The sequence below is a fragment of the Zootoca vivipara genome, chromosome 3 (assembly GCF_963506605.1).
Source record: "Zootoca vivipara chromosome 3, rZooViv1.1, whole genome shotgun sequence".
NCBI classification, from domain to species: Eukaryota; Metazoa; Chordata; class Lepidosauria; order Squamata; family Lacertidae; genus Zootoca; species Zootoca vivipara.
In genome coordinates, this window is record NC_083278.1 from 2176632 (window position 1) to 2192091 (window position 15460).

Sequence of the window (15460 nt, forward strand, 5' to 3'; positions counted from 1 at the left end):
CTCACTTGGGACAAGAGCAGCTTGAGCGTTCAGGGCCAGATTGTCCTTGTCAACATCAGAATTAAGTTTTTGGCAGGTGGCAGTTCTTTGCTACTTGTCCTGCAGCAAAAATGGTCTGTCATGTTCAGTGCCAAGATGTTCCTCCCTCTCTTCAGCATTGATAAAACTGGGTGTTATCTATGAACTTGGTATTTTACAAAGACACTTTTGGCTGAGTAATTGATTGTAAATCCTCATAGAGAAGTCACATTAGTTCTAGCAGTGCCTCTCAGTGTGGAAAATATTGCTTAGCAGGATGAAAATGGTGGCCTGACAACGTTTTAATACAAATTAGTCATGTTAGAACTCTGCCTCAGAGTTTTTCTGGGAATAGCATTGCTCAGTCACATAGCTGTTTTCTCTTACGCTGTTGAAATGTGAGGATTTCTAGAAGGCTTCAACTCCAGCATCAAAGCATGTTGTGCTCTGTCACAATTCTACTCAGTTATTAAAAGTATGCGATGAGGTCAAAAGGCTCCTTGACAAGGGAGTTTGATTGGACTGCCTGTAGCATTTGCAAGTTCCTCCACTTAATTATCCAGAAGCATTAGCAATGAACTAGCACAGGGGTAGGCAACCTAAGGCCCGTGGGCTGGATGCGGCCCAATTGCCTTCTCAATCCGGCCCGTGGACGGACCAGGAATCAGCGTGTTTTTACATGAGTAGAATGTGTCCTTTTATTTAAAATGCATCTCTGGGTTATTTGTGGGGCATAGGAATTCATTCATTTTTTTCTTCAAAATATAGTCAGGCCCACCACATGGTCTGAGGGATGGTGGACCAGCCTACAGCTGAAAAAGGTTGCTGACCCCTGAACTTGCAAAATCCTTGTTCAGTTCCATACTGTGAAGTGGTTCATATTTCACTTTACCTATCCTGAATATTCAGTGTGCCCATTAATCCAAAAAAATTCAGCAAGTACAACTATTAGGAAGCTACCTTTGTCTATACAGTAAACTCTGATCTTTCAGTGTTGTTATAGAAGGCAGTTGTGGATAGTTATGTGAAGAATGGTTTTACTCCATAACCTATTCTCTATAAAAAGTTGTTGTTGTTGTTGTTGTTGTTGTTGTTGTTGTTGTTGTTGTTGTTGTTACTGTTACTATTATTTTATTTATAACCCACCTGTCTGGCTGGGTTTCCTCAGACACTCTGGGGGGCTTATAGCACATATAAAAACATAGTAAAATCAAATGTCAAACATTTAAAACTTCCTTGCCTTCAGATGTCTTCTAAGTGTTGTGCAGTTCTTTATCTTCTTGACATCTGATAGGAGGGCATTCCACAGTATCTTGTTTAATGGATCAGTGTCTTGTTTAATTCAACACCTTCTTCAGACTACATTTCTTCAGATCCCCTTCTGGCGGTTCCCTCGCTACGAGAAGCCAAATTACAGGGAACCAGGCAGAGGGCCTTCTCGGTAGTGGCGCCCACCCTGTGGAATGCCCTCCCACCAGAGGTCAAAGAGAATAACAATTACCAGACCTTTAGAAGGCATCTTAAGGCAGCCCTGTTTAGGGAAGCTTTTAATGTTTGATGGATTTCTGTATTTTAATATCTTGTTGGAAGCCGCCCAGAGTGGCTGGGGGAACCCGGCCAGATGGGCGGGGTATAGATAATAAATTATTATTATTATTATTATTATTATTATTATTATTATTATTATTATTATTATTATTTCTATAGGACGTAGATTTAAGAATGCATAGATTTGGGCCTGCCACACTGTACTTCAAAGGTCAATAGGGAAAATTAGTGGCATATACATGTGGGAGGTCTTTGTGCTTTTTAAATCGTCAAGCCAGAAAGCAAAGCATGTCCTTGATACAGCAAATTTGATGAAGTTCTAATATAAACCCTGTCTCACTTGTACCTGTCTACTTTGTAATATCAAGTCACTTGATTAGTCTCTCACTTTCTAGTTTAGCACAAAATAAGCCATGGGACGTGGGTGGCGCTGTGGTCTAAACCACTGAGCCTAGGGCTGCCAATCAGAAGGTCGGTGGTTCGAATCCCCGCAACGGGGTGAGCTCCCGTTGTTTGGTCCCAGCTCCTCCCCACCTAGCAGTTCAAAAGCACGTCAAAGTGCAAGTAGATAAATAGCTTCTCTGGAGGGAAGGTAAACGGTGTTTCCGTGTGATGCTCTGGTTTCGCCAGAAGTGGCTTAGTCATGCTGGCCACATGACCTGGAAGCTGTACGCCGGCTCCCTCGGCCAATAACTCAAGATGAGCGCCGCAACCCCAGGGTCGGTCACAACTGAACCTAATGGTCAGGGGTCCCTTAAGCTGCTCTGAGGTTTTACTTACACACACACTGTACAGTGGTGCCTCGCTAGCCGAATGCCCTGTTAGACGAATTTTTTGCTATTCAAATAGGTTTTGCGATCGGAGGTTGCCTTGCAAGACGACAAGGTTTTCTATGGCCGCCGCTTTGTCTTGCGAAGCATGGCCATAAAAACCTCCAATCACAAAACCTACAGGGCATTCCTCTAGCGAAAGGGGAACAAGCTGTAGCGGGAAGAAGGCAAAGGAAGATGAGCTGTCAGTGCCTGTCAGCTGATCTTCCTTTGCCTTCTTTCTGCGCTGCAGCTGGTTCTCCTTTGTGTTCTGCTGGTCTCTGTCAGTTGCCGTGAGCAGTGAGGGGCAACCGGCAGAGACCAGCGGAACACTAGCGTGGGAAGAAGGGGGGGGGAGAAGCGGAGGAACGGATCCGTTCCTCCGCTCCCCCCCGCCGCCTGTCGAACAGCCAGAATTGGATGAGGCTTCTGAAGCCCCGTCCGATCCCGGCTTTGTCGGGCGGAGTGGGGGAAAGGCAGAGGAACGATCTGTTCCTCGACCTTTTCCCCACCCCGCCTGTCACACAGCCGGGATCGGACCCTCGCCTTCCTCCGCCTTTCCCCCACCCTGCCCGTCACACAGCCAGGATCGGACCCTCGTCTGATCCCGGCTGTGTGTCGGGCGGGGTGGGGGAAAGGCGGAGGAACGATCCATTCCTCCGTCTTTCCCCCACACCACCTGTCACACAGCCGGGGGACAGAGCCGAAGCGTGGCGGGCGCTGCTTGCCGGGACTTGCTGTCCCCTGGTGTCGAAGCGCGGCGGGCACTGCTTAACAAGCCCCGGCAAGCAGCGCCCGCTGGCTCTGTCAGGCGGGGGGGGGGGGAGTGGAGGATCTTGAGAGAGTTGGTCCTTTCTAGGCTCCCTACAGCTTTCCTTACAATAGGTTGTTTTTATGATAGCTAGCTCAGTTGGTTGAACATGAGACTCTTTATCTCAGGGTTGCGGGTTTGAGCCCCACATTGGGTACAAAGATTCCTGCATTCCAGGGGGTGGGCTAGATGACCATTAGAGTCCCTTCCAGTTCTGTGATACTATGAAAATGGTTGGAAGCAGTCAGTACTGGAGGTCTATATTTTTCATCAGTGAAAAATGTATGGTGAAAAGTACTATTGCAGCTTTTGTTTATCTCGGATTGGCAATAGGCCTTCTTCAGGCCTGAAAAGTATTGTAGAGGGATGGTTTGATGCGGATTTCGTAGTACCACTGGACACAGGCTGCCCGCTCTTGACCTTTACATGTTTAGAGTGAAGTTCTGAAGGAGGCTTGTAAGTGTATTTGCCTGAAGGCTCCCAGATCATGAGGAGACTTGTACAGTAAGTGATTTTAGGCAAATGAACTTGCAAGCTCTTTTCAGACCTTCATGCAAAACATGAAAAAGTCAGTATGGAGGGTGTACGGTATGTCCTCACAGGTCCAAGCTGATTGCATGGAGAGGCCTTCTGAATATACTGTATTGAGTTATTTCATTTTCTTCCTTAAAAAAATATTGACAGTTCAGAATTGGAAACTGCCAGAACTACTAAGGAAACCAGCAACTGCTAGCATAGCATTGTATTTAATAGAGCCCAGTTTGAAGTTGTGGTGAGTGAGGTTCTGAAGCAAAATAAATCCTGTACACCTGGACAAATGTAGGTGATTGTCAGCACCATCATATTAAAAACAACAACCTGTGGTGCCTTGGGGGACATCATGAAAAATATTGACTAAACATAGGGTGTTTAAATGTAGTGGCATTCATGTTTGGCAGCAAACCTTTGCGGAACCAGGATTTTATGGAAGGAGCAAGGCTTCATCTGAAAAATGAGACATGTTATTATTTTATTTAAAAACTGTATTCCAAACTAAAGTTCCAAGCAGAATTTAGAGGCAGTAAACTTTTTAGAAGAGTTTCTCAGTGAAAACTCATCTTGTGATGCTGAAAAACAAAGCACAGCAGTGAGCCAGTGACACACAAAATGAAATCTTATCTCTAAAATACCCTGACTTCATTCCTCAAGTAATTATTTTTATCCTTCAATAGGTGTGTCTGCCCACTATTGTGCTGAAATATTGCTACATTTCATGTTAATTATACTCTTATGCTTGCTTCAGAAGGGCAATTTAGCAGAGTGCAGTAATTAATTCAACCCAAATCAAACAGTAAAAAAAAGAAAGCAATTAGGTGCCAAAGTTACATACACAGACACTATTTCTTCTCTGAAGCATTTATGTTAGCAAACAGAAGGGGAATATTGAGACAGGCTGTGTGTAGTGGAGTAAAAAAATTGCTTGAGTTAAAAGACATTTTATTTCATTTTGGTTTTAAATGTTTTACTTCTGCATAGGAGTGCTGGCTGGAGTTTAATGGGAGTCAGGTCTGGAGAAATGGAAGGGCTACGCTACACACTGTACAGTTAATAGGTATACGTTACACACACACACACACACACACACACACACACACATATATATACTGTATATATAAAGATGCCTTCCTGGAACATGTATTATTTCTAACATATCAGCAGAGAAGCTACTATGTATGTCAGCAGCTCAAAAGAAACAGAAAGCAAACAGAGTGAAAGCTCTTAGTTTACTAAGTTTCCCTTCCTCTTCACTGGGGAAAGGATGATTCTTACACTTCGTAGGTGACCTGTTCCAGATTTTCCTATTCAGTCTAATCTTTTTGTGGAAGAGTAAAACTATTTTCATGTTTTAATAACACAGAGGATTGTAATGTGTGATTGTGAAAACTGTTTGGAAACTTCTCTTAATTCAAAATACAGCCACTTGGCTTTTAACTAGCACCAGATGATTTGCAACCTTCATTGCTAATATTGAAATAGCTCAGCGTTTCTCAACCGCTGTTCCGCGGTACACTAGTGTGCCGCCAGACGCTGGCTGGTGTGCCGGGACATGCCGCGGCGAGAAGGGCGATTTGCTGCCTTGTCACGTGCGGCCGGCCTTGGGCAGCCCCCCCCCAAAAAAAGAGAGAGAAGAGGCCAGGCGCTGCAGGGCGCTCCGAGCGCTCGGCACTTTGGAGCGCTCCGCTCTGCAGCCGCCGGCCTTGGGCAGCCCCCCCCAAAAAAAGAAGAAGAAGAAGAAGAAGAGGCCAGGCGCTGCAGGGCGCTCCGAGCGCTCGGCACTTTGGAGCGCTCCCCTCTGCAGCCGCCGGCCTTGAGCAGCCCCCCCCCCCCAAGAAGAAGAAGAAGAGGCCAGGCGCTGCAGGGCGCTCCGAGTGCTCGGCGCTTTGGAGCGCTCCGCTCTGCAGCCGCCGGCCTTGGGCAGCAAAAAAGAAAAGAAAAGAGGCCAGGCGCTGCAGGGCGCTCCGAGTGCTCGCCGTTTCGGAGCGCTCCGCTCTGCAGCCGCCGGTTCCAGGCACCGAGGCGGCAGGCCTCGGGCAGCCCCCCCCCCAAGAAGAGGCCAGGCGCTGCAGGGCGCTCCGCGCGCTCCCTGCTGCTACAGCAGCAGCAACAGCAGCCGGTTCCAGGCCCCTCTGGCTGGCTGGGGCGCTCGGTGGTCTCGCTCTACAGGGCATGGAGGTATGTCTTATGGAGGTGGTGTGCCTCGTGATTTTTTTCACGGAACAAGTGTGCCGTGGCCCAAAAAAGGTTGAGAAACACTGAAATAGCTTCATTGGTTTTTGCTTCGAGCACAGTTCAAAGTGCCTGGTGCCTACCTTTTTAAAACCTTATGATGCTTAGAAGGCCCCAAGGGTACCTGAAGGAATGCCTGCTTCATGATAAGCTGCCCATGTATTGAGTCCATCTTTGGAGGCTGTTCTTGAGGTACTCCGACCATCCAGGGTAAGGTGGAAGGTGATGACAAGAGGAAAAAACATTTCTCTTTAAAAAAGAAAACAAGAAAACAGTGTTTCTGTTTTCTACCTGTAAGAGGCCTTTATACAGGTCAGTTACAGACAGTTGGAAACACTACAGTGGTACCTCTGGTTATGAACTTAATTCTTTCTGGAGGTCCGTTCTTAACTTGAAACCGTTCTTAACTTGAGGTACCACTTTAGCTAATGGGGCCTCCTGCTGCCACTGCGCCACCAGCGCACGATTTCTGTTCTCATCCTGAGGCAAAGTTCTTCTACTTCTAGTGTACTACTTCCGAGTTAGCGGAGTCTGTAACCCGAAGTGTTTGTAACCCAAGGTGTTTGTAACCTGAGGTACTACTCTATTGTTATAGGCACTATGGGTTTGAGGGGTAAACTTTTATTATTTACATACTACAGTCGTACCTTGGAAGTCAAACAGCTTAGTTCCCAAAAGTTTTGGCTCCCGAACTTCGCAAACATGGAAGCCTTTTGGAAGCCGAACATCTGATGGGGCTTCCGCGGCTTCCAATTGGTACCTGCAGTTACCAATCCTGCATTTACATGTGTTAATCTTTAGGTCAGATATCTGTGAACTCAGGATATTCCTGAATGCTTTTCAGCAGATGATTGGGATCAGGCTTGTTTCCTGGTTCATGGAAGGTTTTGTGTCATACTATAGTTGTGTCAATCTTATACCTGTGCCATGATCTACAGAGCTAATTCATATAATAAATTCAGATTCACACATCCTTCCTCACAATTCCCCCTTGTTGCTGAATTCATGTTCCTACATGTTATCTAACACTCCTTTGGTATGGGAATCTTTTATGTTCTTCTAGGACAGGCATCCCCAAACTTCGGCCCTCTAGATGTTTTGAACTACAATCCCCATCATCCCTGACCACTGGTCCTGTTAGCTAGGGATCATGGGAGTTGTAGGCCAAAACATCTGGAGGGCCGCAGTTTGAGGATGCCTGTTCTAGGATATGCAGAGTCCGTGCTTGTCTCACCACCTACCACATCATGCATATCATAGTTATAAGGATCTCATCTTGGCCAATTAGTATCACTACAATGGGGTGAATCATTATTGCTAAAGCTCCTTAAACACTTGGCTTCCATTCAGACAATGAATTCCACCAGTTATTGGTTCCAGTTTTTCTAATTGTAGCTATTTCAGTAATAATCTGTTTTTCATTATGTACCTCAAAAGTTGTCTGTTCTCCTAAACTCTTAACCACTTCTAATTGTTTTTGGAATGCAGAAAACCAGAAGCTTTTCTTTTAGGAATACTAGGTGTGGAGAGACCCAGTGACCAGAAAAAAACTGTTTATGTATACAAGCATAGCTGCCTGGATGATGCTGGCGCAGAAATGGAAGGAAGATATAGTTCCAACCAAGGAAGAGTAGCAGATTAGATTAATGGACTATGCTGAAATGGTAAAACTCTCTGGAAGAGTCAGACACTAGGAAGAAACAACTTTTAATAAAGAATGGGAGAATTATGTAAACTATCTGAAAAATAATGAAATTCATTAGTAGGATTATCTTAAAACTGTAGTTAAAACTATTAAATAAGAAATAGTGAGGGAATAATTTAAAAATGGGATATTTGTATTTGATGTTTGTATGTTATGAAAATTAAACTGAAAATTTTTATTTAAAAAAATTAAATGAAAAGCAATCAAGGTGCGTTTCAAAGCTTTGATTATCACATTTAAAAACACTAACATGATTATCTTTTTCTATTAATTGTTCCTATGTAGAAAGTAATGCAGTTATATTCTGTTTTATTCTTTTTCCCCCATTACACATCTTCCTGTGTAACAGAACTCAGATTTGCCTCTATTCTTGCCTAAATAAATCTCCTGACACGTGGTTCTTTGTTTTATTCTGGACTGGCAATCCTCAAATATCTTTTAAATGTCAGGCGGGGTGACCCAGTCATTTTTAGAGGCAGTGCTCAAGCAGTAGAGTCAATATTCAATATCCCAGCAATACAATTAAAATTAAAAAAGAGAAAGAGGAAAGGAAAAAGTTTTGGATATACTCAATGCCTAGTCTGCTGTCTCAAACAGCTTCCCAGGAATACAATTAGCCACTTAGCATTCCCAAGGAAACTGCAAATTCTGGCCTTATGCCCTATAAATTATCTGGCTCTATGCCCTAAATCCTAGCCTTGTGTCCTTGTTGGCCCAGTGACCCAAGAAAAAAATTAAAATAAGGGTGTTGGGGCACTCACATAAGCCAAAAGCTCTCTAACACAAACAAAAGAAAAAAAAGAGGGAAATACTCACACTCCAAACTCACTGCACACTTTCCATGTGGTCTTAAACCACCCTTGCACCCGTTGTTCTCCACCTATTTGTTACAAGTGTGCTGCCAGCACTCATGTATGTTCATATACACACTGCTGAGAGGTTTAGGATCTTTTGCTAGAGTTATGATGTACGCTTGTTATGGATGAAGTTTTTTCTTTGCATACCACTGGTAGTTTGTTTGGAGCAGGCATGGCCAAACTTGGCCCTCCAGCTGTTTTGGGACTACAATTCCCACCATCCCTGACCATTGGTCCTATTAGCTAGGGATGATGGTAGTTGTAGTCCCAAAACAGCTGGAGGGCCAAGTTTGGCCGTGCCTGGTTTCGAGGAAACAAGCCACAATCCCAGGTTCTCAAGCAACAAGAAGTCCAGAAATAGCAAAGTGCTTCTTAAATGTCATTTAACATTGCATGCAAACCAGGCCCATCTGATAGCATTTCAAATTGTACCACTTGCATCTGTGTCCTCCAAATAAAATGCCTCTAAAAATTGGTTTTCAATCTATCCAGCTATGTATTTTACTGGATACTTGGGGTGTGTGTGTGTGATGTGTACATTTATATGTAGATAATTAGTTTGAAAAACCTATGATCTTTTGAATTGGAGAGTTTTGAAATAGCTCAAAGGAGTTGATATGAGAAGGTAATCGATGAATTGTAGTCTCTTTCATATGAAGGAGTGGTGCAAGAGAAAGCACTGTTCTTTTATCACTTCATAAATCTAATCTATCTATCTATCTATCTATCTATCTATCTATCTATCTATCTATCTATCTTATCTATCAAGAAAAAATTAATGGTGGGTGTCTCTTTTTTCCCCCTCAACAGGCAACCTGATAAATTGGTAGTGGTTTGGACAAGAAGAAGTCGAAGGAAATCTTCTAAGGTTAGTTTAGTTTAGTTGAATAAGGGAAATAGAAGTTGAAATAAGCTAGTTGATTATTGTTTTGCCTTAAGACCAGAGAAGGATAAGTGATTTTTACAAATATAACTAAGCTGTTCTTTGTCTTTTCTTATGAATACCCTGATTAGTATTACTAGTTACTAAAGTTGCATCGATGCATGCAGTACAATAAGCTCAGCATGTGTCATTGTGAAGATCAATAGTAATCAATAGTAGTCTATTGATGTATTCAGTATTTTTCCTGCCTTCCCTCCAAGGTGGTCAGATGGAAGGTTCCTTATCTAAAGAGCTAGTATAATAAAATATTAAATGGTCATGGTTGCTTATTTTTATTACTTGAATTGGTTTTTATTACTTGAATTGGTTTTCTGGGTGGGAAAATGGCCCTCACCCAGCATGTTAACCACATACATTAACTTGCTATATTCTCAAATTATTTATACACTTAAAGCAGGCACCCCCAAACTTTGGCCCTCCAGATGTTTTGGACTACAATTCCCATCTTCCCCGACTGCTGGTCCTGTTAGCTAGGGATCATGGGAGTTGTAGGCCAAAGCATCTGGAGGGCCACAGTTTGGGGATGCCTGACTTAAAGGATAGATTCAAATTGTTCAAGTTGGTCATAGTTGATGTATTACTGCAAAACCTTCTTTACTTCCAAGAGCTCCCAGCTAATATGTCCGTAGTAAATGAATAATGACCATAATAATAATTTCATACTCGTATAAAAGAATAGCCATTGTGCTATAATGAGCAAAATGTACAAAATTAAATTGCATTTGAACACCTATTATATGCTAGCTCCTTTGTGGTCATATTTCCACATTATTATTATTTATGTGGAAATAATTTGAATTCGCTGAGTTGCTTTGAAGAGGTTGGTCAAACAGTCACTTAAATTCCCCAATCCAGCTAAGGAAATCTGTACACATAAGCAGGTTTCTGCACATACATAACTGATGGATCAGGAAACAGATCTGATGTGCATCAGGATGTGGAAGCTGTCTCGCAGCTTTTCATTTCCTTCATAAGATGTGTCTTTGAAAGTGCATCCCCAGTCCCATTCTGCTGTTTATAGTCTAGCCACATAATATGTTCAGCACTACTATCCTCCAGCTATCCTAGATTTTCAGGCAGCTATGGACTGACGTATGGGACGCGGGTGGCGCTGTGGTCTAAACCACAGAGCCTAGGGCTTGCTGATTAGAAGGTTGGTGATTTGAAGCCCCGCAATGGGGTGAGTTCCCGTTGCTTGGTCCCTGCTCCTGCCCACCTAACAGTTCAAAAGCACGTCAAAGTGCAAGTAGATAAATAGGTACTGCTTCAGCGGGAAGGTAAACAGCGTTTCTGTGTGCTGCTCTGATTCGCCAGTAGCGGCTTAGTCATGCTGACCACATGACCTGGACGCTGTCTGCAGGCAAACGCCGGCTCCCTCAGCCTATACAGCGAGATGAGTGTGCAACTCCAGAGTTGTCCGCAACTGGACCTAACGGTCAGGGGTACCTTTACTTTATGGACTGACATACAGATGCTCTGTCCAGTCCATGATTCCAGCACCATACTTGGAAGCCACAGGAGTCCCTTCTCCTCAGAATTATACCTGCTATGCAGTGGACATGGTTTCTAGACATCAGATTTCATCCTTATGTGTTCCTAATTTACATAGGCAGATCCATGTGTTGATGGTGAGTTTGTTTTTCAAGTGTCTGACTTTCTACAAGAGACAGAATAGTTCTGCTGCACTGACATATCAGTTAATGAGATTTTAACTTGGGGCATTTGGAGAGCATTTCTAAAATGACACAAACTACTCACCATCAAGTTCTATATAACATTTTGAAAATACAGTGGTACCTCTACTTACGAATAACTCTACTTACAAATGTTTCTACTTACCAATGGAGCTCTCTCCGCCATCTTGGATGTGGTTTAGATAAGATTTTTTTTTTTCTACTTACGAATTTTTAGATAGGGTTGCTTCTACTTACGATTTTTTTCTCCCAATGCATTCCTATGGGATTCGACTTTTTTTCGACTTACAAATGTACGTTCGGAACACATTAAATTAGTAAGTAGAGGTACCACTGTATGTAACTTGGTGTTTCTACTTGATTTGAGATGTTTGTCTCTAGAACTGTAGAGACAGTTGTATTATGCATTCAAATCATTGTGCATGTCATTAGTTTCTTTTAATTGCATTCTTGGAAGCAAAGCAAATGCCAAATTCTTTTATATTAGGATGATATTTGTGTCCCAAGGATTACGTATATCTTTGGCAGCCTGTGCCCTTGGCTTTTGTATATTCATCTATATATATAAAAATGTAGAGGGTGCTTTTTGTTCTAACGAATCTTTCCCCACAACCGCTTACCCGATTGTCCTCAAATTTGCCCACAACATCGGGACCCCATGTGAGAGTGTCTCTATCCACTTACATTGTCTATACACAAACCTAGGACAGGTAGAAACCTGGATTTGTATACCCAAAAATTGCCCCCTTCAGTAGACATCCTACGAACAACATCCAACATACACCTAATCCCGCCCAATCCCCACCCACCCCACCAAACAAAATCAAACATACACCCAAAATCCCACCCACTGGCAAAATAACGGCCACTCTCCATCCACCCCACCACCCCGGGACACAGCCCACCCCGGAGAACAGACCTCTGCCAGGGACCAGGCCATCCCAACAATAGCCCGCTCCCCAAGGACCCCCTCCCGCCATGGAGGTACCTACCCCCAGAGATTCCCCCCCACTCTCCAGAGACCCCCCCATAGGTCTCGGCCTTCACCATCCTACCCGATCCACAGTCCGTGCCCTCTGCTCATATCTCGCCTGATCCACGATCCTCACCCTCCGCAGAGATCTCCCCACTGACATGAAACAGCCCAGGGTTCCGGTTTCCGCCTGCAGGAATGGCGGACCTGTTTTCCATCTCTCTGACCTTCGTAAGGAATTTGGCGGTTGCTAGGGGAGTAAATGGCAACCCCCTACCCTCTCCGGGGGTTACGGAGAGGGGCCGCTGGCCCGCGATGCCCCCAGACCCACTCCGACTGTTTTTGGAGTGGGGGGAGCTTGGGCTGAGCACTTACGAGGGCCAGGACTCCCGGACGCTAATCTGCATGGCGGGGATTTCCATGGTTAAAGAAGATAATTAGGCTTAAATCTATGGACATACTTCAGAAGGAGGGGAAGAAGCGCTGTTTACTGCTGAGAAATTTATGCTGCTGAGGGAGAGGAGTCAAAGATTGTACAGCATCTGGAAGAAGGATTGATGGGGACGGAGCGATAAGGGAAGTGAGTTTTTATTTTTTTTTCTTCATATTGTTGCCTCGTACCTTCCCGGACGCGATGTCCTGGCTTGTTTGGAGTGAAAGAGAAGCAAAAGACTGTGTGAGTTGAACTTTATAACTGTTGTTACTGAGCATATTTTTTAAAGATGTGGAGTTGCCGATGAGAAAAGCCCCCCCCCTAGTCGGACGGAAGGAGTTCTGGACGCGTTCGGAGGATTTATGAGCTGTGACGCACTTTAAATTGGAGCGGCGGCCTGAAGCTAAGTTCAGCTATAGGGCAAGGAGATCCATTAATTTACCAGGAGTTTATGGTTTGATGTTTGGGTCTCCTGCCTGGAAAAGCTGTAAATTCTATAATGATCGTAAATCTTCATGGCTATGAGAGGAAACGAAAGTGATTTGAGTTTTTTAAGATGGCGCTGCTTCGTGCTGCTTCGACGCAACAGGGAGCTCCATTAAGAAGATTTATGGGGAGGCTGGACTGATTAACTCACACAGGAGAAAGAACATCTGTGAAACTTTGTTTGATATTTATCTCAGCAGCTGGGAAACAATCGGATGAAAGTGGAAAACATCTATGTGACTGTAAGGGGAAGATCTGGATTATTATGAACTTGGAGGACGATTTGAACTTTAGAAAAAAGACGGCAGTGGACAGTTGCGAGGAATTCCCAATTTCTTGAAGCATGGGAACCCAAATAAAAAATTCTTTAGATGATTTGGCATAACATTCGGTTTGATTGATATATATATGTGTATAATTTGAAATATTGAATGTGATATAATTGGTTTTAATTGGAAAATTAATAAAAATATTTTTTTTAAAAAAAGACATGAAACAGCCCAGTGGGGCCTACAGGGGGGGTCTGAAGGGGGACTCTGAGGGCCCATATAACAGACTGACCTACAGTGGAGCCTATAGGGTAGTCTGAAGGGGGACTCTGAGGGCCCATTTCACATACTAAACCACAGTGGGGCCTACAGGGGGTCTGAAGTGGAACTCTGAAGGACCATTTAGGGCCTACAGGGGAGTCTGAAGGGGGACTCTGAGGGCCCATTTCACAGACTAAACCACAGTGGGGCCTACAGGGGGATCTGAAGGGGGACTCTGAGGGCCCATATAACAGACTAAACCACAGTGGGGCCTACAGGGGGGTCTGAAGGGGGACTCTGAGGGCCCATTTAGGGCCTACAGGGGGGTCTGAAGGGAGACTCTGAGGGCCCATTTCACAGACTAAGCCACAGCAATGCGTGGCAGGGTCAGCTAGTCTCCTATAAAAATGGAATGATCCTGGGAGGGGAGGAGAACATTTCAGTATTATATATCGCCTGTGCGTGATTTTGTTTTATGTGTGTAGATTAGTGCACACTGACCAATGCACAGTCTTCGCAGTAGGGCTCTGTTCCGATGGCATGAAGTAGTCATGACAAACTGGTAGAGTCCTATCTGCTGCAGCCTTCATCTGCCTTCACAGCCGTTGTAGCATACCGCTTGTTATCACCCACCTGTTCTGCCGGTGAGGACTTCTTGGATCATTCTTTGTCTAGCTCCTTCCCCTTGACCTTACCGACTTGGGTGACCCTGCTGGGAGTACGAGATCCCCGACGGCTTCGCTCACAAGGGTCATAGGAACATGCAAGCCCACTCACCATGACAAGGTGATGATCCAGCGAGTAGGTCCACCATCAACGGTGTCTCTGAAAATTTTTACACATCACCTGGGAAGACAGGCGAGCTAATATCAGTGTACTGGAAGAAGCAAAGATCACCAGTGTTGAAGCAATGATTCTTCAACATCAACTTTGTTGAACTGGTCATGCTGTGCAGATGCCTGATGATCGTCTTCCAAAGCAACTACTCTATTCCGAACTTAAAAATGGAAAGCGTAATGCTCAAAAGAGGTCTCAAGGCAAATCTTAAAAATGTAGTATAAACACTGACAACTGGGAAACACTGGCCTGCGAGTGCTCCAGTTGGAGAACAGCCTTTACCAAAGGTGTCATGGGCTTTGAAGAAACTCAATCTCAGGACGCAAGGGAGAAACGTGCTAAGAGGAAGGTACGCTTGGCAAATCCACACCGTGATCAACTCCCGCCCGGAAACCAATGTCCCCACTGTGGAAGGACGTGTGGATCCAGAATTGGCCTCCACAATCACTTACGGACTCATTGTTAAAACCGTGTTTATGGAAGACAATCTTACTAGGCTACAAGTGATCGCCAAAGAAGAAGAAGATTATATATGATGGGCTGAAAATGAAAATCAGAGAAAATTTGACAGAATAAAAGTATATATAATAGAAAAATCATAGAATCAGGCTGTGTGTCTCTCACTTTTATAAACAAGTGTATTTTCCAAAAGTTTAGCCTGGATTCTCCTCATCACTGTTTCCCATTATAAACAAGGTAGCCAATGTGATGACATCCATATGCTCATGGATTAAAACTCCCTTCAGCCGTAACCAGCATGGCCAGTGGTTAGGGATGTTTGTAGCCCATCAACTTCTGGAGGGCACCATATCGGCTATCAGTGAAGTAGAAGGCAATAAAGATAGCTTGCTGTGGCCCTGAGCCTACCGGTGCATATTTATCTTACCTTTTTGGTAAGACTGTTGTGTGAATTTTTGTTTTAAAGAAAAGTCCATATGTAGGACAATTAAAACAATTAGTAAATGTTGAGGCTTGCTCATATCAGTTATGGTCAGCAGAGGCAAATCCCTAAATGTGCTAAAACTTTGATAGGAAAATGGTACCTTTTGT

At 44.1% G+C, this 15460-nt stretch overlaps 1 protein-coding gene across 5 annotated transcripts in view; it reads left to right on the top strand.

Annotated features, from left to right (window-relative positions):
- The window catches only part of EHBP1 (EH domain binding protein 1), a 281357-nt gene that overhangs the window by 43328 nt on the left and 222569 nt on the right, over positions 1-15460 (top strand). For 4 of the 5 annotated variants that reach the window (XM_035110447.2, XM_060272318.1, XM_035110449.2 and 1 more), the window contains exon 3: positions 9325-9382. The exons of the other annotated variant lie outside the window; for it this stretch is intronic. In XM_035110447.2, the coding sequence (XP_034966338.2) occupies positions 9325-9382 (58 nt within the window). The remainder of the gene's footprint in view (positions 1-9324; positions 9383-15460) is intronic. 5 annotated transcript variants of the gene reach the window in all.